Below are 27160 nucleotides of genomic sequence, written 5' to 3'. Positions count from 1 at the left end.
TAAAAAAAAAAGCCTTACTATACTATGTCGTTTTTTACGAAAAAAAGCCTTACTATACTATGTCGTTTTTTCACGAAAAAAGCCTTACTTTACTATGTCGTTTTTTCACGAAAAAAGCCTTACTATACTATGTCGTTTTTTTTTACAAAAAAGCCTTGCTATACTATGTCGTTTTTTCACAAAAAAAGCCTTACGATACTATGTCGTTTTTTTTACGAAAAAGCCTTGCTATACTATGTCGTTTTTTTACGAAAAAGCCTTACTATACTATGTCGTTTTTTACGAAAAAAAGCCTCACTATACTATGTCGTTTTTTCACGAAAAAAAGCCTTATTACACTGTCGTTTTTTTTTTTTTAAAGCCTTACTATAGTATGTCGGTTTTTTACAAAAAAAAAGCCTAAACCTCAGACTAAGCCTAACCCTAACCCATGGTCTTTAAAAAAAAAAAGCCTTCCTATACTATGTCGTTTTTTCACAAAAAAAGCCTTACTATACTATGTCGTTTTTTCACAAAAAAAGCCTTACTATACTATGTCGTTTTTTCACGAAAAAAGCCTTACTTTACTATGTCGTTTTTTCACGAAAAAAGCCTTACTATACTATGTCGTTTTTTTTTACGAAAAAGCCTTGCTATACTATGTCGTTTTTTCACAAAAAAAGCCTTACGATACTATGTCGTTTTTTTTACGAAAAAGCCTTGCTATACTATGTTGTTTTTTTACGAAAAAGCCTTACTATACTATGTCGTTTTTTACGAAAAAAAGCCTCACTATACTATGTCGTTTTTTCACGAAAAAAAGCCTTATTACACTGTCGTTTTTTTTTTTTAAAGCCTTACTATAGTATGTCGGTTTTTTACAAAAAAAAAGCCTAAACCTCAGACTAAGCCTAACCCTAACCCATGGTCTTTAAAAAAAAAAGCCTTCCTATACTATGTCGTTTTTTCACAAAAAAAGCCTTACTATACTATGTCGTTTTTTCACGAAAAAAGCCTTACTATACTATGTCGTTTTTTCCCGAAAAAAAGCCTTATTACACTATGTCGTTTTTTTTTTTTAAAAGCCTTACTATAGTATGTCGTTTTTTCACAAAAAAAGCCTAAACCTCAGACTAAGCCTAACCCTAACCCATGGTCTTTAAAAAAAAAGCCTTACTATACTATGTCGTTTTTTTCACAAAAAAAGCCTTACTATACTATGTCGTTTTTTCACGAAAAAAAGCCTAAACCTCAGACTAAGCCTAACCCTAACCCATGGTCTTTAAAAAAAAAAGCCTTACTATACTATGTCGTTTTTTCACGAAAAAAGCCTTACTATACTATGTCGTTTTTTCACGAAAAAAGCCTTACTATACTATGTCGTTTTTTCACAAAAAAAGCCTTACTATACTATGTCGTTTTTTCACAAAAAAAGCCTTACTATACTATGTCGTTTTTTCACAAAAAAAGCCTTACTATACTATGTCGTTTTTTCACAAAAAAGCCTTACTATACTATGTCGTTTTTTTCACGAAAAAAGCCTTACTATACTATGTCGTTTTTTCACGAAAAAAAGCCTTATTACACTATGTCGTTTTTTTTTTAAAAGCCTTACTATAGTATGTCGTTTTTTAAAAAAAAAAAAGCCTAAACCTCAGACTAAGCCTAACCCTAACCCATGGTCTTTAAAAAAAAAAGCCTTACTATACTATGTCGTTTTTTCACGAAAAAAGCCTTACTATACTATGTCGTTTTTTCACGAAAAAAGCCTTACTATACTATGTCGTTTTTTCACGAAAAAAGCCTTACTATACTATGTCGTTTTTTTCACGAAAAAAGCCTTACTATACTATGTCGTTTTTTCACAAAAAAAGCCTTACTATACTATGTCATTTCTTACAAAAAAAAGCCTAAACCTAAGACTAAGCCTAAAACTAAGCCTAACCCTAACCATGGTCTTTTTTTTTTAAAAGCCTTACTATACTATGTCGTTTTTTCAAAAAAAAGCCTTACTATACTATGTCGTTTTTTTCACGAAAAAAGCCTTACTATACTATGTCGTTTTTTTCACGAAAAAAAGCCTTACTATACTATGTCGTTTTTTCACGAAAAAAAGCCTTATTACACTATGTCGTTTTTTTTTTTTAAAGCCTTACTATAGTATGTCGTTTTTTTTACAAAAAAAAAGCCTAAACCTCAGACTAAGCCTAACCCTAACCCATGGTCTTTAAAAAAAAAGCCTTACTATACTATGTCGTTTTTTCATGAAAAAAGCCTTACTATACTATGTCGTTTTTTCATGAAAAAAGCCTTACTATACTATGTCGTTTTTTCATGAAAAAAGCCTTACTATACTATGTCGTTTTTTAAGAAAAAAAGCCTTACTATACTATGTCATTTCTTACAAAAAAAAGCCTAAACCTAAGACTAAGCCTAAAACTAAGCCTAACCCTAACCATGGTCTTTTTTTTTAAAAAGCCTTACTATACTATGTCGTTTTTTTCATGAAAAAAAGCCTTATTACACTATGTCGTTTTTTTTTAAAGCCTTACTATAGTATGTCATTTTTTTACAAAAAAAAGCCTAAACCTCAGACTAAGCCTAACCCCAACCCATGGTCTTTAAAAAAAAAGCCTTAATATACTATGTCGTTATTTTCACGAAAAAAGCCTTACTATACTATGTCATTTTTTCACAAAAAAAGCCTTACTATACTATGTCGTTTTTTCACAAAAAAAGCCTTACTATACTATGTCGTTTTTTTCACAAAAAAAGCCTTACTATACTATGTCGTTTTTTCACAAAAAAAGCCTTACTATACTATGTCGTTTTGTACAACAAAAAGCCTTACTATACCATGTCGTTTTTTTTAACAAAAAAAGCCTAAACCTCAGACTAAGCCTAAAACTAAGCCTAATCCATGGTCTTTTTTTTTTTTAAAGCCTTACTATACTATGTCGTTTTTTCACGAAAAAAGCCTTACTATACCATGTCGTTTTTTAAAGAAAAAAAGCAGTACTATACTGTCATTTTTTACAAAAAAAGCCTAAAACTAAGCCTAACCCTAACCATGGTCTTTTAAAAAAAAAAGCCTTACTATACTATGTCGTTTTTTTACAAGAAAAAGCCTAAACCTCAGACTAAGCCTAAATTTAAGGCTAACCCATGGTCTTTTTTAAAAAAAAAGCCTTACTATACTATGTCGTTTTTTCACGAAAAGGCCTTACTATACTATGTCGTTTTTTAAAGAAAAAAAAAGCCTTACTATACTATGTCGTTTTTTTTAAAAGCCTTACTATACTATGTCGTTTTTTTTAAAAGCCTTACTATACTATGTCGTTTTTTACAACAAAAAGCCTTACTATACTATGTCGTTTTTTTACAAAAAAATGCCTAAAACTAAGCCTAACCCATGGTCTTTTTTTTAAAAGCCTTACTATACTATGTCGTTTTTTCACGAAAAAAGCCTTACTATACTATGTCGTTTTTTCACGAAAAAAGCCTTACTATACTATGTCGTTTTTTTCACGAAAAAAAGCCTTACTATACTATGTCGTTTTTTTCACGAAAAAAGCCTTACTATACTATGTCGTTTTTTTCACGAAAAAAGCCTTACTATACTATGTCGTTTTTTCACGAAAAAAGCCTTACTATACTATGTCGTTTTTTTCACGAAAAAAGCCTTACTATACTATGTCGTTTTTTTCACGAAAAAAGCCTTACTATACTATGTCGTTTTTTCACGAAAAAAGCCTTACTATACTATGTCGTTTTTTTCACGAAAAAAGCCTTACTATACTATGTCGTTTTTTCACGAAAAAAGCCTTACTATACTATGTCGTTTTTTCACGAAAAAAGCCTTACTATACTATGTCGTTTTTTTCACGAAAAAAGCCTTACTATACTATGTCGTTTTTTTCACGAAAAAAGCCTTACTATACTATGTCGTTTTTTCACGAAAAAAGCCTTACTATACTATGTCGTTTTTTTCACGAAAAAAGCCTTACTATACTATGTCGTTTTTTTCACGAAAAAAGCCTTACTATACTATGTCGTTTTTTCACGAAAAAAGCCTTACTATACTATGTCATTTTTTTCACGAAAAAAGCCTTACTATACTATGTCGTTTTTTTCACGAAAAAAGCCTTACTATACTATGTCGTTTTTTCACAAAAAAAGCCTTACTATACTATGTCGTTTTTTCACAAAAAAAGCCTTACTATACTATGTCGTTTTTTTCACGAAAAAAGCCTTACTATACTATGTCGTTTTTTTCACGAAAAAAGCCTTACTATACTATGTCGTTTTTTTCACGAAAAAAGCCTTACTATACTATGTCGTTTTTTCACGAAAAAAGCCTTACTATACTATGTCGTTTTTTTCACGAAAAAAGCCTTACTATACTATGTTGTTTTTTAAGAAGAAAAGCCCTACTATACTATGTCGTTTTTTTTTACAAAAAAAAGCCTAAACCTAAGACTAAGCCTAAAACTAAGCCTAACCCTAACCATGGTCTTTTTTTAAAAAAAGCCTTACTATACTATGTCGTTTTTTCACGAAAAAAAGCCTTACTATACTATGTCGTTTTTTTACAACAAAAAGCCTAACTATACTATGTCGTTTTTTTAAGAAAAAAAGCCTTACTATACTATGTTGTTTTTTAAGAAAAAAACCCTACTATACTATGTCGTTTTTTTTTTACAAAAAAAGCCTAAGCCTAAAACTAACCATGGTCTTTTTTTTTTTTTTTTAAAGCCTTACTATACTATGTCGTTTTTTACGAAAAAAAGCCTTACTATACTAAAAAGCCTTACTATACCATGTCGTTTTTAACGGAAAAAAGCCTAAACCTCAGACTAAGCCTAAAACTAAGCCTAACCCTAACCCATGGTCTTTTTTTAAAAAAAGCCTTACTATACATGGTCATTTTTAACGAAAAAAGCCTTACTATACATGGTATTTTTTTACGAAAAAGGCCTTACTATAAATGGTCATTTTTTACGAAAAAAGCCTTACTCTACAGGTACTTACGCGCCGTTTCCTCTCCATGCATCGCGGTCTTCGGGTGCTGGCGGAGTAATAGTTCAAGGTGGCGTACTCCATCAAGGCGGCAAAGACAAACAGGAAGCAGACCGTGACGAAAAGGTCCATGGCCGTCACGTAGGACACGCGGGGCAGAGACGTTCTGGCTACGGTACTCAGCGTGGTCATGGTAAGCACCGTGGTGATGCCTGCCACAAAAGCGGTGCTCCGGTTAAAATCAGGTTTCAAGATAACTCGACAGTTTTTCAACTTTTCAGGCATTTGACATTAAAATGAATGTTATATTTTGGCGTGACAGTTTTTACACGATAGCATCATTTTCACCTTTGCACGCGATTGGTTTCACCGTACGAGTAAAATTTTTCGCAAATATTTATCTTGAGATACGAGACAAATTTTGATATACGAGCATACAGCGTTGCATTTTGTTGGGGTTATTCTGGGATGTTATTATATGTGCATTAATCATTAATATGTTTAGGAGCTTTATTTTAGTTTGGGACCGAGCAAGCTCGAGGTCACTCTACAGGGCAGCTGGCTTCGAGGACATTATAATTGTTTTCAGGACTATTGACTGGACAGATCACCATGTTCCAGGCCGAGGACTGTTGATCTGAGTTTGCAATGAAGATCTGTGAAGGACTCTTAAATTGCTTTGACTTGGATTCCGGCAGATTGCGATAATCGAATCAACTTCCGAAAATACTCGCATATTGTTTAAAAATACTGTCGCCCGGTTTACCCTATGAAATTATTATGCTTACTTGTGCAAATTCTTACACGGGTGTTTTTGGTTTCCGACCTGATATGCAATTGTTGTGGCAGTTGTTTTTTTACCTTAATGGTGTTATTCGGTTAGCTTATGCAATTGTTTGAATCTGATTACCTTAAGTGTTTTGATTATGCGCGACTAAATGGACAGAGGAGGATGCCGTTTCTTCAGAATGTCACGGTGGCGAGGACGAGCCAGGACGATTCTCACTTGCAAGTTTCAAAGCTGCAATATGTCAACGATGTCTCTCTGTTTTCATTAAAGTATATCTATTAATAAACCTATCACATTTTTTCAGTGTTTTTTGTTTCCCGTTAGTCAGTGCGAATGGCGGAGCGATCGCTAATACGAGAGGAGTACTACTTCTCATTGGGAAGTGGTCGTGCGTTATCCTATTGTGAGGACATTTGTGTGCATCATTTTGGGAATATTTTGAAGGGAATACAAAAGCAAAAAACCCTCGATAAGTTGCATCTGAAAGTCAGGGTGGAGGCGGGGCCAATAGAGCCAAGAAAGGTATCAAAATGTCAAACAAAATTAGAATTAACTTTAGTGTAAGGTTAGATAAAACTTATTTTTGTGTGTGTCTGCATCGTAATCCAAGTTCATTTAAATTTATTTATGTTATGTTACAAGCGTGTTGCCGTGCGAAAGTCTCTCTCTCTCCTCTGCGAAATCCGTCTAATTTTAGTGTACTATTAAACACATTTTAGTACTATTAAATACGCCCTGATCCGGATCTGAAGTGTTGTGCTGACAGCCTCGGCTAAAATAAACGAAATGTCAAAGGTTACTTGTTAATGTCGGACACATTTCAAAAGGAAGTGCGTCAAACATTTTGGGTCAGACCATACAAAAAAAAACGTACTCCAGATTTTCCTGGTATGAATCACCCTTAATGTCCTCTCAGTAAATAGAATAAAGCTAAAAACAGGATGTTCTTAATGTCCAGTGTTCCTAGCACATCTGTGTATGACTTTTTCTCGCTCCCTTGTGCGAATACCGATGTTACTGTGGCAACCAGCTGGCTGGCCCCAGTTATTTTAGGCCCATAACCCACTGTTTCTTTCCCTTTTTTTCCTCAAGCCTGGCCTGCTTACACACACCTGGACACCCTGCCGCATAACACAGTTGGTTACCGATACTTTTCAAATCAACTATTTGAGTCGGGTTTCAAGTCAGGGTTTACGACAAGGGTGTCAGACTCGGGTTGGTTCGCAGGCCGCATTAACATCAACTCGATTTTATGTGGGCCGGACCATTTTAAATCTAATATTTAGATTTTTTTTTAAATTAATGGATTAAAAGAACTGGATTAAAAGCCTTGAATATTCCATTTTTTAATAGATCTAGAACAATGTTTATTTTAGCTTTTTTTAAATATAGTTTTAGATTTTACAAAATGTTTTTTTAACTAAAAACACAGAAAAAATGGATTAAACAATTACAATTATTGATTTAAAAGGGGGAAATCAGGAAATTGAATATACATCTATACTCTTCATTTTAATTTGATCCTAAAACAGAAAGTCGGCACTCATCATTTACTTTCCCGGGCCACACAAAATGATGCGGCGGGGCAGATTTGGCCCCCGGGCCACCACTTTAACACGTTTGGCTTTCTAGTAAAGGTTCTAAGTGGGCATGATTCCATACCTGTCAACCTGGGCCAATTGCTCCCCTTATTAATGATTGCAATTCTCCTTATTAAGCGATAATAAACCGTCAAAATGCAACGCGGCACATATTTACCCACATAGGGCGCACTTAAACCTACTTTTTGCATGGACTAAATTCAAGATTCTGTAGATGTCGCTGTATGTTAGTCATTGCGAATGGCGGAGCGATCGCTAACACGAGGGGAGTATATACTACTTCTAGTTGGCAAGTGGTCGTGCGGTATCCTATTGTGAGGACATTTGTGGGCATCATTTTGGGAAGATTTTGAAGGGAATACAAAAGCAAACTGTTGGAGTTATTTTGGGTACTATTATATGTGTGTACAACAAAGAAATATTAATCATTATATGTATGTGTGGAATATTAATCATTATATGTATAAGTGAAATATTAATCATTATAGGCAGACAAACGCTCAGTACAACTGTTACCAAAGGACATGGCTTAATTGTTTTGCCCAATTCCGAGGACTATTGACCTGACAGCTCACCCAGTCCCGGGCTCCGAGGACTGTTGATCTGGGTTCGCAATGAAGATCTGTGAAGGACTCTTAAATTGCTTTGACTTGGATTCCGGAGCAGATGGCAATAATCGAATCGACTTCTGAAAATACTCGCATATTGTTTTAAAATAGTGTTGCTCGCTTCACCTAATATGGAAATTGTTTTGCTTGCTTGTGTAAATTCTTATGCAGTTGTTTTTGGTTTCCGACCTTAATTGTTGTTTTGAAGACCTGATATGCAATTGTTGTTGCAGTTGTTTTTTGACCTTCATTGTGTTATTCGGTTACCTTATGCAATTGTTTTGAATAAGATTACCTTAATTGTTTTGATTCTAATTCAACTAAATGGACAGAAGAGGATGTCTTTCTTTAGAATAATCTGTGACAGGGACGAGTCAGGATGGATTCTCACTTGCAAATTAACGCTGGATTATGTGCTCTGATGTCTTTCCTTTTATTAAAGTATATCTATTAATGAACCTATCACAAACAACCCTCGATATTGACTGAAAGTCAGTGTGGAGGCGGGGCCAATAGAGCCAACCCCGGGAGAAGGTATCAAAATGTAAAACAAAATTACAACTAAGTTTAGTGTAAAGTTAGATTAAATTTATTTTTGAGTGTGTCTGCATGGTAATCCAAGTTCATTTAAATTTGTCTATGTTATGTTACGAGCGCGTTGCCGTGCAAAAAGTGGATTGGAATTTTTTTTCAACTTACCCAAAGCGGTCCTGGCCGGCGTGGCATCCTTCTTGATCCAGAAGGAGACCCACGAGAGGACCACGGTGAGAATGCAAGGAATGTACGTCTGGATGGTGAAGTAGCCCATCCGTCTCCTCAAGTCGAAGTAGACTGTCATCACCATGTAATCGCCTGCAGAAGGTGAGCCAAAACCTGAATCCAGTATGCCTCGAGATGCATTTACTGAAGACTTTAGGGTTTGAAAGGAATACCTGCCGCGGTTTTGAGGATGTCAGTGGTGTTTCTCAGGCCCAGGAAGTCAAACTGGTAAAGGCGCCAGGACTTTTGGTCGGACGTCTCCACCGAATGGCGTCTCCACTTGTAGATCAGCTCATCTCGTGGGTACCCGTCTGACACAATTCAAAACAGAGGAGAGAATATTAAAAAAAAAACTGATTTTCATCTTTAGGACTATAATTTTTGTGTAGTACCCGTTCGAGGACACGACAGACACAAAACCCAGAAAACGTGATTAAATTCAATCACGACTAGCAAAACCATGTCGTGACGATTAAGCGAAAAAGGGATAGTTTGGGCAAATTATTTTTTATTATATTAAATTATTAGGTACTCGGACGTTTGGTCGAAAGACGTTTGGTCCCCGGACGTTTGGTAGAATGGACGGTTGGTCGCCGGGTTGTTACTGTTGAAACCAGCTCTCAAAATTATAATCATGAGAGAGAGAGAGTGAGTTTAATATCTAAATAATCTAATATCAAAATAACAACAGTAAACTCTGTCATAATTTGACAGCGAGTGAACCCGGCGACCAAACATCCGGTCGACCAAGCGTCCGGTCGACCAAGCGTCCGGTCGACCAAGCGTCCGGTCGACCAAGCGTCCGGTCGACCAAGCGTCCGGTCGACCAAGCGTCCGGTCGACCAAGCGTCCGGTCGACCAAGCGTCCGGTCGACCAAGCGTCCGGTCGACCAAGCGTCCGGTCGACCAAGCGTCCGGTCGACCAAGCGTCCGGTCGACCAAGCGTCCGGTCGACCAAGCGTCCGGTCGACCAAGCGTCCGGTCGACCAAGCGTCCGTCCGACCAAGCGTCCGTCCGACCAAGCGTCCGTCCGACCAAGCGTCCGTCCGACCAAGCGTCCGGTCGACCAAACGTCCGGTCGACCAAACGTCCGGTCGACCAAACGTCCGGTCGACCAAACGTCCGGTCGACCAAACGTCCGGTCGACCAAACGTCCGGTCGACCAAACGTCCGGTCGACCAAGCGTCCGGTCACTAATTATTATATATGTTCAAATTATCGTGGCATCAAACTGTACTTATGCGAACAAAATCAGAGAATTTTCTCGATTTCACGCTTTTATGGTCGTGTATTCACATCCGTTTATCGACAGCGCTAAATGACTGATCATTGGATTGGCTGTCAATTGGTATCAACGGCAACCAATAAAAGGTAAAAATGTCAGAAATGTATTTTCTTGCATATTAGCCGCCTCCGCGTATAAGCCGCATCCTTAAAATTCCCTTAAAATCGTTTAATTTTACAATTTCCCTCGTATAAGCTCTCGTTTATGCAAGATACGTTTTTTCACTTGAATTTCATTCATAAACATCAAAAGAAATTTTGTTTAGCGTTTTATCTGTTAATCTTTTCTCTATTTTGAAATAAATGACCATATCGGCACACATGAATTACCAGAAATAAGAATTCTATAAAAATAATGAAATGACAAAAAACCTGCCATAGCGCTGACGAACTCAATTTGTAAAAGCTCCCGCAAGATTTGACCCGCATTAGCAGTGTATAAATAAAAATTAAAATATTTTCCATCCACTTTTTAATTGATTCGAAGCAATAAACACCCGTTTGGCGACGTTCCTACCGTAACATTTTCGTGATAAAAAATGGTGATTGAAACACAAAGAGCCCCATTAATGTCTGATGAGCGCGCCGTGGAAGTTAATTGGAGTCATTCATCAAGATTGGGAGAAAAACAATTAGTACTTTTTGCCCAGGTCTAATTGTTGAGAATGAGTATAAATTGCCGTTGGGCAGGGTAAGATTGGGTGTGAAATTGATAGGTCGCCAAAGGCTTTCAAACTGCTGATGTGGCGTGCGGCTTGTTTTTCAAGCAACAATCTTTAGCAATAAATTAGCCCTTGTTGAGTATCCGTCACGTTCTATTTGGATTGAGAATTGACCCGACGCTAACATGCTAACGGTTGCGGTGGGCTGCAAACACGCATTGTAATGCGTTGATTAGCGGAAGAGCCCGAGAGACACGCCCCCCTCCCGTTCACCCTTTGGAATGGACTCCCGGTGAACTGGTCGCCACGGCAACGCTGTCACATCCACTGACTTAAGTAAAGGTGAACGGCTTTCAGTTCTTCAATCCCTCCCGCCGCACCCCGCGGCGACCGATCGCGTCAGAGTGAATGCCGTTCATTTACGGCTAAGTGCCTCCTTTGAAAGGCCCTGTAAAAAAAGAATCCATATTTACATGTGCTGGGGTGATGGATTCTATTTTACGCCATGACTATTTGAACCAAAGTAACCATTCATCGGGTGTCTCAAATCATTGGGCGATAACCGGGTATGAAATCGAAACTAGCACTGCCAAACGTCAAAAATCATATTTTTTCAGATTTTGTGAAAGATTTTCTAATGCTTTTCAAATAGTTTTGAATAAGTACCGTATTGGCCCAAATATAAGACGACCCCGTTTATTTTTCAGATTTTGTGACAGATTTTCTAATGCTTTTCAAATAGTTTTGAATAAGTAGCGTATTGGTCCGAATATAAGACGACCCCGTTTTTTGCGGGACTCGAGTTTGGGAAAAAAGACTTTTTGAACACCAAATTGCAATTTTTACATAGAAAATACTGACTGTACATCTGAAACAAATGACTATAATGATATATTCGAGAGATGTTATTTTGCGTCATTTAAATCATGCAAAAACTGTCTATCACATGTTAATATGTAAACATTTAAACTAAAGTGCAACCACATTTGTAAATGAATGGCTTCAGGTTTTTGAAATGTAAATGAACCAATCTACTCAGATAAAACAAAAAAAATGCAATAACTCCATTTACCATCAAAGTGTTTAGCATTGGCTTTAAAAATATATCTGGCGCCTTCTAGCCTTGTGATTGTGAACTGGTATAACGTCTAGACCAAGGGTGTCGAACTTGGGTTGGTTCGTGGGCCGCATTAACGTTAACTTGATTTCATGTGGGCTGGACCATTTTAGATATAATATTTAGATATTTTAAAAACAAATCTGATTAAAAGAAGTGGATCAAAAGCCCTAAATATTCCGTTTTTTTATAGATCTAAAACAATGTTTATTCGAGCTTTTTTAAAGGAAAATGTCTTTTAATCATTTGTTTTTCATTTTAAAAGGAAACAAAATATATCTTTTAATTGTGTTCAATATTAAAGTGAAAAAAAGAAAATATTTGTATATATTTATTTTTAGATTTTACAAAATGCTTTTTGAACTAAAAACACCAAAGAAAAAAATGGGATTAAAAAATTTGCAATTATTGATTTAAAAAGGGGAAAATCAGGAAATATAATATACATCTATAATCTTCATTTGAATTTGATCCTAAAACAGAAAGTCGGCACTCATGATTTACTTTCTCGGGCCGCACAAAATGATGTGGCGGGCCAGATTTGGCCCCCGGGCCGTCACTTTGACACCAGTGGTCTAGACCCTGAATGTAAGACGACCCCGACTTTTTGTCTTATTTCAATGCAAAAAAAATGTCTTATATTCGGGCCAATACGGTAACAATAAAAAAAAAAATTGAATGCTTTGACGACACATTGAACCGGTTGAAATATAAAATTAGTGCGGTATACTCACAGCTGGAGAAGACGAGCGGACATGAATGTTGGTCCATGGGAAAGTTGTGCAGCCGCAGCTGGCACTCGGCGTTAATGGTCAGTCTGTTGACAGAAAAAAAATGGCCGCTGTTATTTTCAGGTGCTCATTTTGCATGCCGTGCATGGCTTTTTACACTCAAAAACACACAAAAAAGAAACCCAAATTTCCCAAATACGGGATGAATAAAGTTATCTAATCTAATCTAGTCTAATATAAATGGGTGAAACAAAAATAAACTCATACAGTGAGTAAACATGGTCAACCAATGTAATAAATTAAGCCATTTTAGTTGGACATTCACTTTTTTGAGTGCAAGGTTAATATAATAGTTGAAATATAAAATATGAGAAAATATGCTTTTTAATCGATATTTTTTGTTTAATTATCTTAACTCATTACCATAGCAAGTGATCAGTTTTACTACTATTGATGGCGACTGCCAACCCCCCTAATCAAATTGGATTGGACACCCCTGGCCATCTATAGCATCTAATGAGTTAATATCTAAAAGTATAAACCAATACATATTTTTAAAAATCCAATCTTTTTGACTCGAATCCGATTTTCTGAGCGATTTCCAATAGATTCCATGATTGAAATTTGATGGTAAAAAAAAATAATTAATGTAACGGTTTACCTGCGCATAGTCGAAACCGATGACGTCATTGAAAGTAAGATTGACTCATTAGAAAAGTGTCGCCTAAAATGGGTATATAGATAGTGGTTCTTAGTAGGAAGTAAGTGCAGAAGATTATGATCCCAGGGACATTTTAGCATACAAGTTGAAAATCATCATACACGGCACATGTGAGCGAGAAAGCGAAACGGCAGCATGTTGGGCTCCATTAACATCGGATTTAATGAATAGTAATTATCTTACATTTACGCATGTCGGCTCTACAAGACGAGCATAGCCATTAAAAAGTGAATAACTTCTCTTATTAAAAAGCCCATTTTTTTTACTGGTGCACTTTTGGCGAAGGCCTGGTTGTTTTGGTTCGTTGTTAACAGCTCAGTCATTTGTCCCTGTGTCAAACCACACTTCGGTAAAATCTTTCGATCAAAACAGAATAATTGGAAGCTACTCCAGTGCCTTCTATAATTTAAATGTCATCTTTTTATCTGCCATCTATTTCATTTGATTCACACTGAGGTAAAGATGTCCAATTCTGGGCAATATGGCCTCTCAATTTTAAATGCATGGCATTACTTGCACTCATCTCAACACAATGACGTATGATATATCTTATTATTTATATTATTATGTTTTACAGAGCTGACAAAGGTCCAAAATCATATTTCGTGGTGGGTATAGAAAATTTTCAGATTTTGTGATAGGCTCCAGCACCCCCCGCGACCCTTATGTAGATAAGTGGTTTTCTAAGGGGAATTTCTTAGGACGTGACTCTGCTTCTGGCCAACAGAAAAATGGAATACAGTTATCCCTCAAATATCGCAGACAATTGACCCATGGACACAAGACAAAGGACTTAGACTAGAATTCCCATTCATCTGTTTTTGGATTTATATCAAGCGGAGAGGAACTATTTTCACCGTGAGTACAATATTTAAAGTAGTTACTTTTTAAAATATATACATTATATTTAAATATTAAAACATTACATTATCCCTCGAATATCGCAGACAATGGACCCATGGGAACAAGAAGACAAAGGATTTGGACTAAAATTCCCATTTACCTGTTTTTTTTTATTTATATTAAGCAGAGAGGAACTATTTTTACTGTGAGTGGTACAGAATTTACAGTTGTTACATTTTTAAATATATACATTATATGTAAATATTAATACATTACATTATCTCTCGAATATCGCAAACAATGGACCCACGGGCACAAGAAGCCAAAGGACTTAGACTAAAACTCCCATTTTTGGATTTATATAAAGCAGAAAGGAACTATTTTCACTGTGAGTACAGTATTTAAAGTAGTTACATTATTAAATATATACATTATGTTTAAATATTAATACATTACATTATCCCTCGAATATCGCAGACAATGGACCCACGGCCACAAGAAGACAAAGGACATAGACTAAAATTCCCATTCACCTGTTTTTTGGGATTTATATAAAGCGGAGAAGAACTATTTTCACTGTGAGTACCGTATTTAAAAGTAGTTACATTTTTAAATATATACATTATATTTAAATATTACTACATTACATTATCTCTTGAATATCGCAGACAATGCACCCATGGGCACAAGAAGACAAAGGACTTAGACTAAAACTCCCATTTTTGGATTTATATCAAGTAGAAAGGAACTATTTTCTCTGAGTACAGTATTTAAAGTAGTTACATTTTTAAATATATTTAGAATACATTATATTTAGATATGAATACATTACAGTCTTTTGACATTCTAATAGCTATTAATAATTAATTAATATACACTTTTTGACAATTGTACTTGTGTACTTGTATTTCTGTATAGGTGCGCAAACAAGTAATGGGGGTGATCCTACTTTTTTTTGTTTATGGCGGCCATGCCTGGTCTATAATAATAAATAATAATAATTTTTCTTTGGTTTATTTTAAAAAGAAAAACACAACAAATGATCTCAGTGAGATCCAATCTCTCCAATTCAATAAAGTACCCCTGATGTGATAATAGCTACATAACAAGTCGCAGCTATTTACCATGATTTGCTTGGTACTTTGTGCTTTTGCTTTGTTGTTCAGTCTAATCACCCTCTTGCTACTGCCACAATGAAATTTCACGAATACGGATGAATAAAGTTATCCAATCCAATCACATCTAATATTAAGAAAACAACAACAACAAAATAATGTTATTCTGACTAGCCATTTATCCAAACGCATAAAAAAAATAACTTGTAGATCCTCTTTCCGGCATTTTAGCACCCCAAAGTGCAGCTTTAACTATCTTAACCTTTAGAAAGCAGCGAGAAGTGAGAAACGGAAGAAAAATTTGCTTTTTTTTTCTCCACTCTAGCTAAAGCTGCCACAAATGTCATGGTTATTTACTTCCATTAAGTCATGGCACATTTAATACCCGCTGACATTTCATTGTGCAATCAGCAAATGAGGTTCTCCGAAACCAACACTTCCGACGACGTAACTGGTAAATACGTCAAAAGGCGATAATTGGCGTTACCTCAAGGTGTAGAGGATCTTGCCGTCATTCCATATCCGCAGCAGCTGATTGGGCATGGTGATCCAGTGGGCGTCGGCATTCTTGGAGTTGCGGAAGATGGTGTCCGGGAGCCAGATGAGGCCCACCATGTTGCTGTTCAAGGTTAAAATCTTCATGGTGCTGTTGTAGCGGAGACGGCTGTCGGTCCACGTCTGCGCGAAGATTATGTCGATTTGGTATTCCTGGAAGCACCGGCATGGGTGGCGTGAAATTTTGCAACTAATAAGAGGGTGATGATGGCTCATTTTGGGGCACCGATTTGGAAAATGGTTAAATTTCGTCGATCACGATTTGCGGTAACGACATGGTCCAATTTCTCCTGATCCTAATTCATCTACAATTTTCTCCCGTTTTCAATCTAGCCAAAACAGAAGACTAGGTCCATTATAAAAAAGTCTCAAAGAGTCATACTCAAAAGCGGGCCATTTTGATTTGAAGGGTTCATTTCTTGCTCATTACCAACACTTGGAAAATTCCAAAAATGAGCCCAAGTCATCGTTTCAAAACCAATCAGTTAAAAATTTGGTGAACATTTCTGTTCACAAAAGGTCTCAAAGAAACGTGCTGAAAAGTCAGCCATTTTCATTTGAAGCATCCATTCCTTACTCAATAAAACACTTGGAAAGTTCCAAAAATGACACCAATTCACCCTTCAAAAAACAATTACCGTATTTACTCGCATATAAGCCGCATTTGTCGGGCAAAAAAAATGACTGAATCGAGGGTACGGCTTTAAGGCGACATGCACGAAACTGCAAGGTAACAACCACGAAATGCCATAAAGCCAAAATAGAGAAAAGATAGCAGATTATTTTGACGTCTAAGAATGAAATTCAAGAAAAACAAAACTATCTAGCATAAAACGTGAAAAAACTCTCTTGTACACTATTTCAGAAATACCACGTGCAATGACTTAAGATTTTCCCTTCAAAGTAACACATTTGTACTCCCTATTAAAACCATGAATATGGAGGTGAAAATTGGGAATCACGAGGGTGGCTTATACGCGAGAAATTGTAAAATTCAAAAATTTCAAGGCAATTTTCAGGGTGTGGCTTATACAAGGGGACATCTTATATGCGAGTAAATACGGTAGCTTAAAAATTTGGTGAACTATCATAACATAATTACTAAAAACAGTCGAAAAAATTAATCTGTCACAACATGTTCACAAAAGGTCATGCTGAAAAGTCAGCCATTTTGATTTGAAGCATCCACTCCTCACTCATTAAAAACACCTGTAAAGTTCGAAAAACAACCCCAATAATCCTTTAAAACACAGCGTAAAAATTTGGTGAACTATTATGATTATCAACAACACCCGGAAAATTCCAAAAATGACCCCAACTGCCCCTTTAAAAACCAATTACCGTACATACTCGCATATAAGCCCCATTTGTCAGGCAAAAAAAAAAACTGAATCGAGGGTACGGCTTAGAAGGCGACATTCACAAAACAGCTTGAAGTAACAACGACGAAACGCCAAAATAGGGAAACGATAAACAGATAAAATGCGAAAAAAAATATTTTGACGTCTATGAATGAAAAACTTATCTAGCATAAAACGTGAAAAAACTCACTTGTACAGTATCTCAGAAATACCTCATGCGATGACTCTTAAGATTTTCTCTTCAAAGTAACACATTTGTACTCCCTATTAAAACCATGAATATGGAGGTGAAAATTGGGAATCAGGGGGCGGCTTATACACGAGAAATGGTAAAATTCAACAATTTCAAAGCAATTTTCAGGGTGCGGCTTATACGGGGGGCAGCTTATATGCGAGTAAATATGGGAGCTTAAAAATTTGGTGAACTATCATAATATAATTACTAAAAATAGTCTAAAAAAATTGTTTTTAACTATCTCTTCCTTACTCATTAACAACACCTGGAAAGTTCCAAAAATGACCCCATTAAAACACATTTAGCATTAAAAAAAAAATTGGTGAACTATCATAAGATGATGCACAAAAAAAAAATCTGAAAAACTAAAAAAGCCAACCATTTGGTTGAAAGAAGTTCTCCAACTGCAACCCTTTTTGGAAAGAAAAACAAACCTTCAACATCAATTTCACCAATCGATACCCAGAAGTTGTTCCAAGCCATTTTAAAGATACACAAACATAGTTGAAATGGAAAAGGGAGTCAGCCATTTTGGTTTGGAATCAATTATCGTCCCTCACGAACATCCTCCGCAAAGCCACACGATCACCTTGATGATGCATGTACTACCAGCGTACATTTCTCGCCGCATGCAGCTAAAATTACTGTTATTACTGTATTTCAGCGCTAAGTGAGACCTCACGCCGAGAATTCCCATGGCAGCGCTTTCTTTAGACAAAAACTTCCACCTCCCCTGCAGCTTCCCAAATATTTTCTCGTCGCGTTTGACCTTTGGTCGAGGCTGCTGGAGTAGCGGGCAAATTACCAGTAAGTCCATAATGAAAGGGACCACGTGGCGCCGGCGACCTTTAATTGTGCCCCCGCTGCAGGGAGCGCAACGAGAAAAATGGAGGTATTTAGTCAGATAGCAGACATTTCCAATTTGCTAATCTGTGGGAAAAATTTTCCCATTCGACAAAAACGGGTGAGATGTTGAGAGGGGACGGATGGATGCTGTAAAAATAATAATAATAATAATAAATGTTTCTTTAACGATTTATTTAACATGTTCATGCATGAATTAGAGCTGGGCGATTTTTTTTCTCGATTTTTGCAACAATTTCAGAACATTTACATAAAATGCACAGGTACGAGGCATTGAAAAAATCAAAATTAAAATCAAAATTTAAATAAAAAACACCAGGGAGAAATCACCCGGATTTTTTAGTGGGTCGGGTCAGTGTTGTCCTGCATCTCATAATCGCTTCTTTTGACCGTGCTATTGTTCTTTTGCGTTCAAATTTCCTGAATACGGGATGAATAAAGTGATCTAATCTAATCTAATGCTCCGTGTTAGCCTCTATTGCTACAATAGCATCATCTTGCCATAGACGGCGTTAGACGTCCGAACAATGGTTGGCAGCGATCCCTCAATGGGTTATACGCTTAGATATATTTTTACTCAATTATACATTTTACTTCTAAATTTTACGGGAAGACACCTGCTAACTACCACAACACATAAGCAAGGATGGAAAAATGCATCCAAAAAGTCATCCACTCACCATATCAATGGAGGACACGGGTCCGATGCTGTTGACAAAAATGTCCACGTCGATGACCGTGGGCTTTTCTGTTGAAAGGGGAGGAGAATGCTGATTAGTGTAGAGTGAAGCAGCGCTTGAGGCTAATGGGACTCAAAAACGTGTCCAAAGCTTGATCAAGCCAATCAAGCGGTATGCAAAAAAAAATTACACGTACACTACACACTTTGCATGTAAAACATGCGCATGGGTAAAGACACTTAACTCTTTCAGGGACGGAAGTTATTATCTTAAATCATTCAATACCAGCCCAGTTGCTAAAGTATGTGTTAGATTAGATTAGATAACTTTATTCATCCCGTATTCGGGAAATTTCACTGTCACAGTAGCAAGAGGGTGAGAATACAGACACAGCAAAAGACATTTTAGACATAAAAAATAGGTAATAAATAACTAAATAAGTAAGTACCAAATAAGTGGTAGTTAGGAAAAAAGAATGTATTTTACCCATAATTGAAACCCAAGAGTTAATTGATTCGAAGGTAATTAAGAAAAAAAATCTAAGGTAAAATACACACACCAGCCATGCCATTTTTTTCTTTTTTTCTTTTCAATACACAATGTTTTTATTCATTTTTTTAAATTAATTAGATTTTATTTATTTTTAGGATTATTTTGTTACTCATGACCTTTTGTGATGGATTTTTTCATTCTTTTTCATTTATTGCTTTTGAACAAAATTGATTCTTCAAATTTTACATTCATTTTATGGGAAATTATTTATATTTTTATTTATTAATAACTATTGATTTTGATCCTTCAATAAATTCATTCAGTTTATTGGATAGTGTATATATTATTGTGAATTTTATTATGAATTATCCACATATATATATATATATATTTTAGTTTTTCAAAAATATATTTTTACCAAAATAGTTTTTTCAAAACACAGTTAAATCAATCAATTTTATTTAAAATTATTTATATATATTTTGATCATCCATCTCAGAATACAAATATTACAATTGAATGTCAAACGGGGTCCGCAAAATATTTTCCCATGGAGCGCCATTAGCCCCCGGGCCACATTTTTAAAACCCTGGACCTAGATCCATGTCGTCAAAAAATAAAAAAATAAAGAAAACACAAACATTCCGCACAAAAAAAAAAGATTTTGTGCATGAAAGCGTAAATATATCATTCATGCAAACCGTACAAAAGTGAAGAGCCTATCCGATCGATTGGCGGAAGAAAACCGAAGTGTCTTTCTTTCTTCTCCTTCGCCGAGCGTCGGCTAATCCATCTTTGATTTCCGATATAAACTCATCAAAGAAGGAGGATTAACTTTTCATTACTTTCCTTTGAAATAAAAGAACAAACGCAGCGGAGAGTCAATATCGCCAAGAGAGAAGCTTCACTCATTTAGCGCATAGCTGGCTAGCTGGCTAGCTAGCGGCTAGCTCCGCATGCTAGCATTTTTGAGCCAGCTCCAAAACGAAAAATATCATTTGTATGCGTCGACAAGCTTCAAGCAAGATTTTTTTTTGACAAAGAGCAGCTGGGATTAATAGGGAGTAAATAACAGCAATGAAATTGGATGAATGAGTCAATCAATCGATCAATGTCATTTGTTGGAGTGCCTTTGACCGGTCGAGGTGTGTCGCCATGGTGATGAATTGGCAATCTGCCGCTGGGCGTGCGATGGACGCGACTAAAAAAGGTGTTGTGACCGTTTGACTCTCCCCGTGACAAAAGTTTTGGGACGGAAAAAGCGTCCAATTCAATGGGAGTTAAATTTGTTCTGGGAAGGAGCGTCAAATGGTTGTTTTTTGTTCTTTTTTGGTTTTGTGAGGCAAGTCAACCTTTTAAAATGTGCTCATTTGTACGCATGAAAATAGTATTGTTGTTTTTTAAGGTTTTTGACCCACATTAATTCTAGTATTTTTTTAAAGGATTATTTTAGTCTAGCGCTGCCAATAGCAACCGCTAAAAAACATTTGTGCATGAAAATCTAATTCTATGAACAACAACAAACAAGAAAACAAACAAAATGAATATGTGTCAACATAATAAGTAGTTATTTTTTGGAACAGTTATGTTGACTTCTTATTTATTTATTGCTTATTGATTACCGTATTTTCATGACTATAAGGCGCACATAAAAGTCTTAAATTTTCTCCAAAATAGACAGGGCGCCTTATAATCCAGTGCGCTTTATATATGGACCAATACTAAAATGGTTATCACGATAAAATAAAATCAATCAGTCGATAGGGTACACCGACTCCACTATTTCCCCGTAGAAAAAGTACTGCGCAGTGACCGCTGGGATATGTAGTTCTTTTGTCAATACACCCAATGGATTGTGGCCTGGACATCGACATCGACACAGCTTTACGAAGCATGGAAGACTGCGTTGGAACAGTTACGCTAGCTACTAGCTAGCTACTATTTGCAAATGGATGGTGGCCGCCTGGACGAATGTATAAAACTCAGCGTTTTCGATGACTCATTCGGACAATTGTTCAATTCGGGCACAGAAAATGAGGACTTTGATGGATTTGTGGGTGATGAAGACGTGAGTACATTGTAAAATGGCTAAATAAAGTACAACCCAACTCAGTTTTGCTTCCGTTGCCTTTTTAAAAACGTGTTTTTAGCGTGTGTCCGTATGTTTAAGCTGGTGTATGTTTTGTCATGCCTGGCTGCGTCTTTAAAAACGGTGCGTCCTTTGTGTGTGTCAAATACAGAAATAGCACTCGTTACTGTCACTGCGGCTAAAAATACGATGCGCCGTATAGTCGTGAAAATACGGTATTTATTTTTATTATTTACTGATTATTTATTTGTCTGTTTTTTTATTGTTGTGATTGGTCCATTTGGTGGTGAAGCTTTGAATCTTATTATACTTGTATAATGACAATAAAAGCATTCAATTCAATTTTTTTTAAGCTTTTCAACTCGTGCGTTAGCAGATGTTAGCCTGCGTCATAACTCATGATTCTACCACTGCCCGTTCAAGTGGATTGCACATAAATCATCGTCAAAGGCAACCAAAGCGTTAATAATGTAATGCATAATTTTGATATTGACCTCCAATGTCGGGTCTGAGCTTGCGGTCATATTCCTTAAGGAGCCCGTTGAGGATCTCCGTGGTGTCTGACTGATGAGATTTGGATGGCAACATCAGACGGACGATCTCGTCCTCGTAGTCCTCCTCGTAATCGCACGTCACGGACCTAAAATAAAATAAATGAAATAAAACATGCTTGGTTAAAGATAAAGAATTCATTCACAATTTTCTTTTTACAGTTACAAAACAGTTCAAATATCTTATTTTCGCCTTCCAAAGTGTTGTTTTTTTGCAACATTTTGATCTAAACTTGTTTTTTCAAGTTCAGATTACTCAGACATTCATTATTAAATTGTCAAAATATGCAATTTAAAAAAAATTATGCTCTGATTGAAGTTTCACACTCACAAAATAGTTTTGCAAGCACAAAAATAATTTTAACAAAGGTCATTTTTTTTTCCATGCACGATTTTTGGGGAACACAAACTGTCAAAATGATTGATTCCATGTCTTGGAATTCGCATCAAACGAAACAGTGCCGCCCGGTGGTCGTCAGTGGAATTGCGGGTAAAACAAACAAGCCAGTGCAAATGAGTAATGAAGTACAAAGAAAATGAAGAAAAATTAGCTGTTATATTACTGCCAAACTGGCATAATTGGCCAAACGGCATTAATGTGTACATATTAATAATAAACCATCAAATACACAACTATTTTCCTTTTTGTATATTTTTTAGGGGAAAGAATGCTTAAATGGATTACATTCATTTTAACAAGTGTTTTCATAAGCTACTGTCTTTAGAACAAAATAAACTCTGTAATTAAAATATGTATTCCCATGTCCATAATCTCGCAACCCTGATTTCAAAATCCCACCACACATATTTGTTAATAAAAACAATCCCCTATATTTAAAAACCTTCTTTTTTTCCCCTCTGATAGTTTCCAATTATTAACATTTTTTTTGAATTCCCTCTTCAACTTGACTGTAAAATTCCCCCCAACTTTGCAGAAATTCCCAGCATATCTTTTAGATTTTTTTAACTCTATCCCAAGTTCTGTGCAATTTCCCCAACGTGAGCAACCCACCTCGCATGGAGAGCTCCGAGGAGAAGAAGGAAACGAGACATCCAGGTGGAGGTCATGCTGCTTCCGAGTCCCTCCCGGACCTTCCTCATCCTTCATTGGCGCCCGTGAAATACGTTCATTTTTTTTTTTCATATCCCGAAGGTTGCCGTCGTGTTGCTTTTCCGCACAGCCTCAGCGTGCATCCTCCTCCTCCTCTTCTTCTTCTTCATCATCATCACCAAGCCGACAGTAGGCTGAGCGTCACGGCGTGTGTGAAGGCAGGTGAGAAAGGAGGAGCCTCTCCTATTTGCCCGACAAAAAAAAAAAGTTAAGCCAGTGTCTACCATTGACGTCTATGGACGTCCAATCCATTTGAACCACGAGAGGCCGTTCAAATGGATTGGACGTCAATCCCTGTCAAAGGCAAAAGAATCAGAAGGGTTCAAAATGAATCCTCTTTAGTCTATTTTCATCAATGGCGCTTTAGTACTTTATTTGCCAGACTATAAGTCACATTTTTTTTCCCATAGTTTTGCAGCAAAACATTACTTTACGCAAAACTTTTGCTGGGTATGCGACTTAAAGTGTTTTATTTTGTTTGTTTTTATGTTTGAAAAACATACATTCAATAATAAAAGAAAAAAATGGCAGGTTAAAACATTAGCTTGAGCATTTCAGGTATATTAACCAAGAAAAAGTACGAATAAGTAGCTGGAACACAGGTTTTTGTTTGGGCATTACTGTCTAGGTCAGGCATGGGCAAACTACGGCCTGCGGGCCATATACGGCCCGTTAGGCCTTTTAATCCGGCCCGCCGACGTTGTCCAAATTATTATTATTATTATTATTTTTTTTTGCGGTCAAAATACAGGAAATCATTGGATGACCTGCATGAGCAATTCTGCCGTCGGTTTTGTGATTTATGAAAGTGTTGATACTTTAGTCCTTTTTTCTGTTTATGTTTCATATGTACTGTTAACGGATGCAGTTTTTTATATGTATCGTACGTATCTTGTGCTGACCCGGCCCGCCTGTCAAATTTTTAAAGTCAATGTGGCCCCCGGGCCAAAAAGTTTGCCCAACCCTGGTCTAGGTACTTAATTGAATATATTTATGTAGTAAAATATGATATGGGACTTGATCTGGGAAACAGCACCCTCGTGCGTCCTAGCACGATTACTACATGTGTGCATACGGCTTTGGGCCAGTTACTTTTAACTATTATAGTGTATTTCCACACTTGTTAAAATCGTTTAGGATGAATTTTGTATTGAGACGATAATTTCGCAACGTGTCCAGTCTCTAGCAATCATTGCAATTAATAATTTATAATTGTTATCAACACTACAGGCATTTTTGACAAGAAAATTATGCAATGTAATGTTCTTGATTGGACACAAATACACAAGGACGGCCATTTTGATAAGACTAAATGCTCATTGACACAGTAATTTAATTTTGAGGGACTGATTTAATATTGAGTTACAAAATTGATTTTGAAGGGAATTTATAGTGTAGTTGTATTCATTGTTTTGCGAAATGAACTAAATGTTTTTGTAAGTGATTCTCGGAACGTTCCAAAGCACCGCAGAAAAATTAATTTAATTAAGAGATGACAACCTGCTTTTTTGCAAGTTCGCTACCGCCATCTAGTGTTCATGATTTCTTCAACAATGGAAGGGAGAAATGTATCAATTGGGCCACTTTTATCCCATCTTTACTTTATATACTACAATACAAAAAATACATTCTTAACTAAAACCAGATTTGAATTTGCACCCCTAAATTATAACCTGGCACAATAAATTTATTGTTGTACTAGTTACTATCCGGGACGAATATATTACAGGTTAATCTGGGGGGAAACAATCCTATTGACCACGTTTTTTGCTTATTCACTTTCGTGAAAACACCGTTTACTGTAACAAAAACAACTTTTTCGTATTTTTCTTCCTATTTTAAAGAAGAAACAAAGTGCATTTCAAACAAAGCTTGAACAACTGACCTTAAAAGAGCCGCTTTGCATTCAGGCAATGTGTTCAAGAAGATAGTCATTTCCTGGACACCTGGTGCCTATTAGCCCTGATTGGCTCGTCTGCAGAAAACGACCAATCATATTAAGCCATTGTATGACGTCGGCAAACAGCCCAAAATAGTTTCCTGTCCCAAAAAAAGAAGCTTTCCGTTACTTTTTTGCTCCTATTTTAATGAGGATATTTAGTTTATTTTAAAAACTTGTGAAATTGGCCCAACTACAAGAACCAATTTTCCCCAAAAAGATTGTAATCAACCATATTGTTGCTTCCTGGTTACATCGGAACCCCCCTGTCCATTCTCCTAATTGGGTCGGTCTTCATTTGGGCCGGAAGTAGTTCGCTACTTTTATATATATATATATATATATATATATATATATATATATATATATATATATATATATATATATATATATATATATATATATATATAAATATATATATATATATATATATATATATATTTAATATACCCCCATTTAATATACCCCCCATTTACTATACCCCCATTTAATATACCCGCATTTAATATACCCCCCATTTAATATACCCGCATTTAATATACCCACCATTTAATAGAGCCCCCACCCATTTAATATACCCCCCATTTAATAGACCCCCCATCTAATATACCCCCCATTTAATATACCCCCCATTTAATAGACCCCCCATCTAATATACCCCCATTTAATATACCCACATTTAATACACCCCGATTTAATATACCCCCATTTAATAGACCCCCCCATTTAATATACCCCCCATTTAATATACCCCCATTTAATAGACCCCCATTTAATATACCCCCATTTAATATACCCCCGTTTAATAGACCCCCTATTTAATATACCCCCCAGTTTAATATACCCCCCATTTAATATAGCCCCCCATTTAATATACCCCCATTTAATAGACCCCCACCCATTAATATACCCCCCATTTAATATACCTGCATTTAATATACCCCCCATTTAATATACCCCCATTTAATGTACCCAGTTAATATACCCGTATTTAATATACCTCCATTTAATATACCCCCCATTTAATATAGCCCCCATTTAATACTCCCCCATATAATATACCCCCCCATTTAATATAGCCCCCCATTTAATATACCCCCCCATTTAATATACCTCCCCATTTATTATACCCCCCCATCCAAAAACCATCGTAAAGACTAGTATCGCAATGAATCGCTATCTGTGAATCGCGATACGAATCGTCTCGTCTCAATTCAATCCCAACTTTTCGGCGAGACCCCGCGGGTAAAAGTGCGCGTAAAGGTTATCCGCCACGTCTCTTTGCACCCGTCCCGTGACGGATACGCTGGGGCGCCGTGAGCGGCGGCTTAAGTCGCTGCGCCGAGAACGCAAAAAGCAACTTAAATGCAGCTAAATCCTCGGCAAGCAGATGTGAGCCAGATGTTGAAAGATGGATTTATACGTGCGCTAACTGACGGACATGTGCGTCTGCGTGCCATGTGTAATCAAGCACGTGCCGTCGGCTTGTTGTTCCATTAAGGAAGATTAAGCTTCGTGTGCACAAATGCATCTTGACTATAGGCAGCAAATAATATAGGATCTTTAATACAGCCGTGGGGTGGCTGTGCCTTCTTTAACTCGCAACACCTCAAAAATGATTTAAGCAACATTAATCCGTGATATTCACAGATAAGCCACGCCCCCTATCCTCCGCTTGCTACTAGAACTCAGCACTGAAGTTAAAATAAATAAACCAAAATTATTATTTTTTTTGTTTGTTTGATTTTTATATATATATATATATATATATATATATATATATATATATATATAATAAAAAAATGTAAGTTCATAAAAATTTGAAAATCCACGGTGAACCTCGCATGCGGAAGCCACGCCCCCTGTCCTCCGCTTGCTACTAGAACTCAGCACTGACGTAAAAAAATAAAATAAACAAACCAAAAATATTTTTTGTTTTGTTTGTTTTTTATTTTTTTTAAATATATATATATATATATAAATTTGTTTGTAAGTTCATAAAAATGTGAAAATCCATGGTGAAACTCGCAAGCGGAAGCCACGCCCCCTGTCCT

General features: G+C 36.4%; 1 protein-coding gene across 2 annotated transcripts in view; it reads right to left on the bottom strand.

The window, feature by feature from the left end:
- The window catches only part of gabrg3 (gamma-aminobutyric acid type A receptor subunit gamma3), a 30571-nt gene extending 5453 nt beyond the window's left edge, over positions 1-25118 (bottom strand). For both annotated transcript variants that reach the window (XM_077606673.1, XM_077606674.1), the window contains exons 1-9: positions 25053-25118; positions 23069-23350; positions 22000-22145; positions 18925-18992; positions 15717-15937; positions 12554-12636; positions 8930-9067; positions 8697-8849; positions 5011-5210 (exon numbers count right to left, since the gene is read on the bottom strand). In XM_077606673.1, coding sequence (XP_077462799.1) covers positions 5011-5210; positions 8697-8849; positions 8930-9067; positions 12554-12636; positions 15717-15937; positions 18925-18992; positions 22000-22145; positions 23069-23157 — 1098 coding nt within the window. In that variant the 5' untranslated portion in view covers positions 23158-23350; positions 25053-25118. The remainder of the gene's footprint in view (positions 1-5010; positions 5211-8696; positions 8850-8929; positions 9068-12553; positions 12637-15716; positions 15938-18924; positions 18993-21999; positions 22146-23068; positions 23351-25052) is intronic.
- Positions 25119-27160: the final 2042 nt, after the last annotated feature.

This window comes from Stigmatopora argus, chromosome 8 (assembly GCF_051989625.1).
Source record: "Stigmatopora argus isolate UIUO_Sarg chromosome 8, RoL_Sarg_1.0, whole genome shotgun sequence".
In the NCBI taxonomy this organism is placed as follows: Eukaryota; Metazoa; Chordata; class Actinopteri; order Syngnathiformes; family Syngnathidae; genus Stigmatopora; species Stigmatopora argus.
Note: the sequence above shows the minus strand (reverse complement) of the source record. Positions and strands in the feature narration are given on the sequence as shown.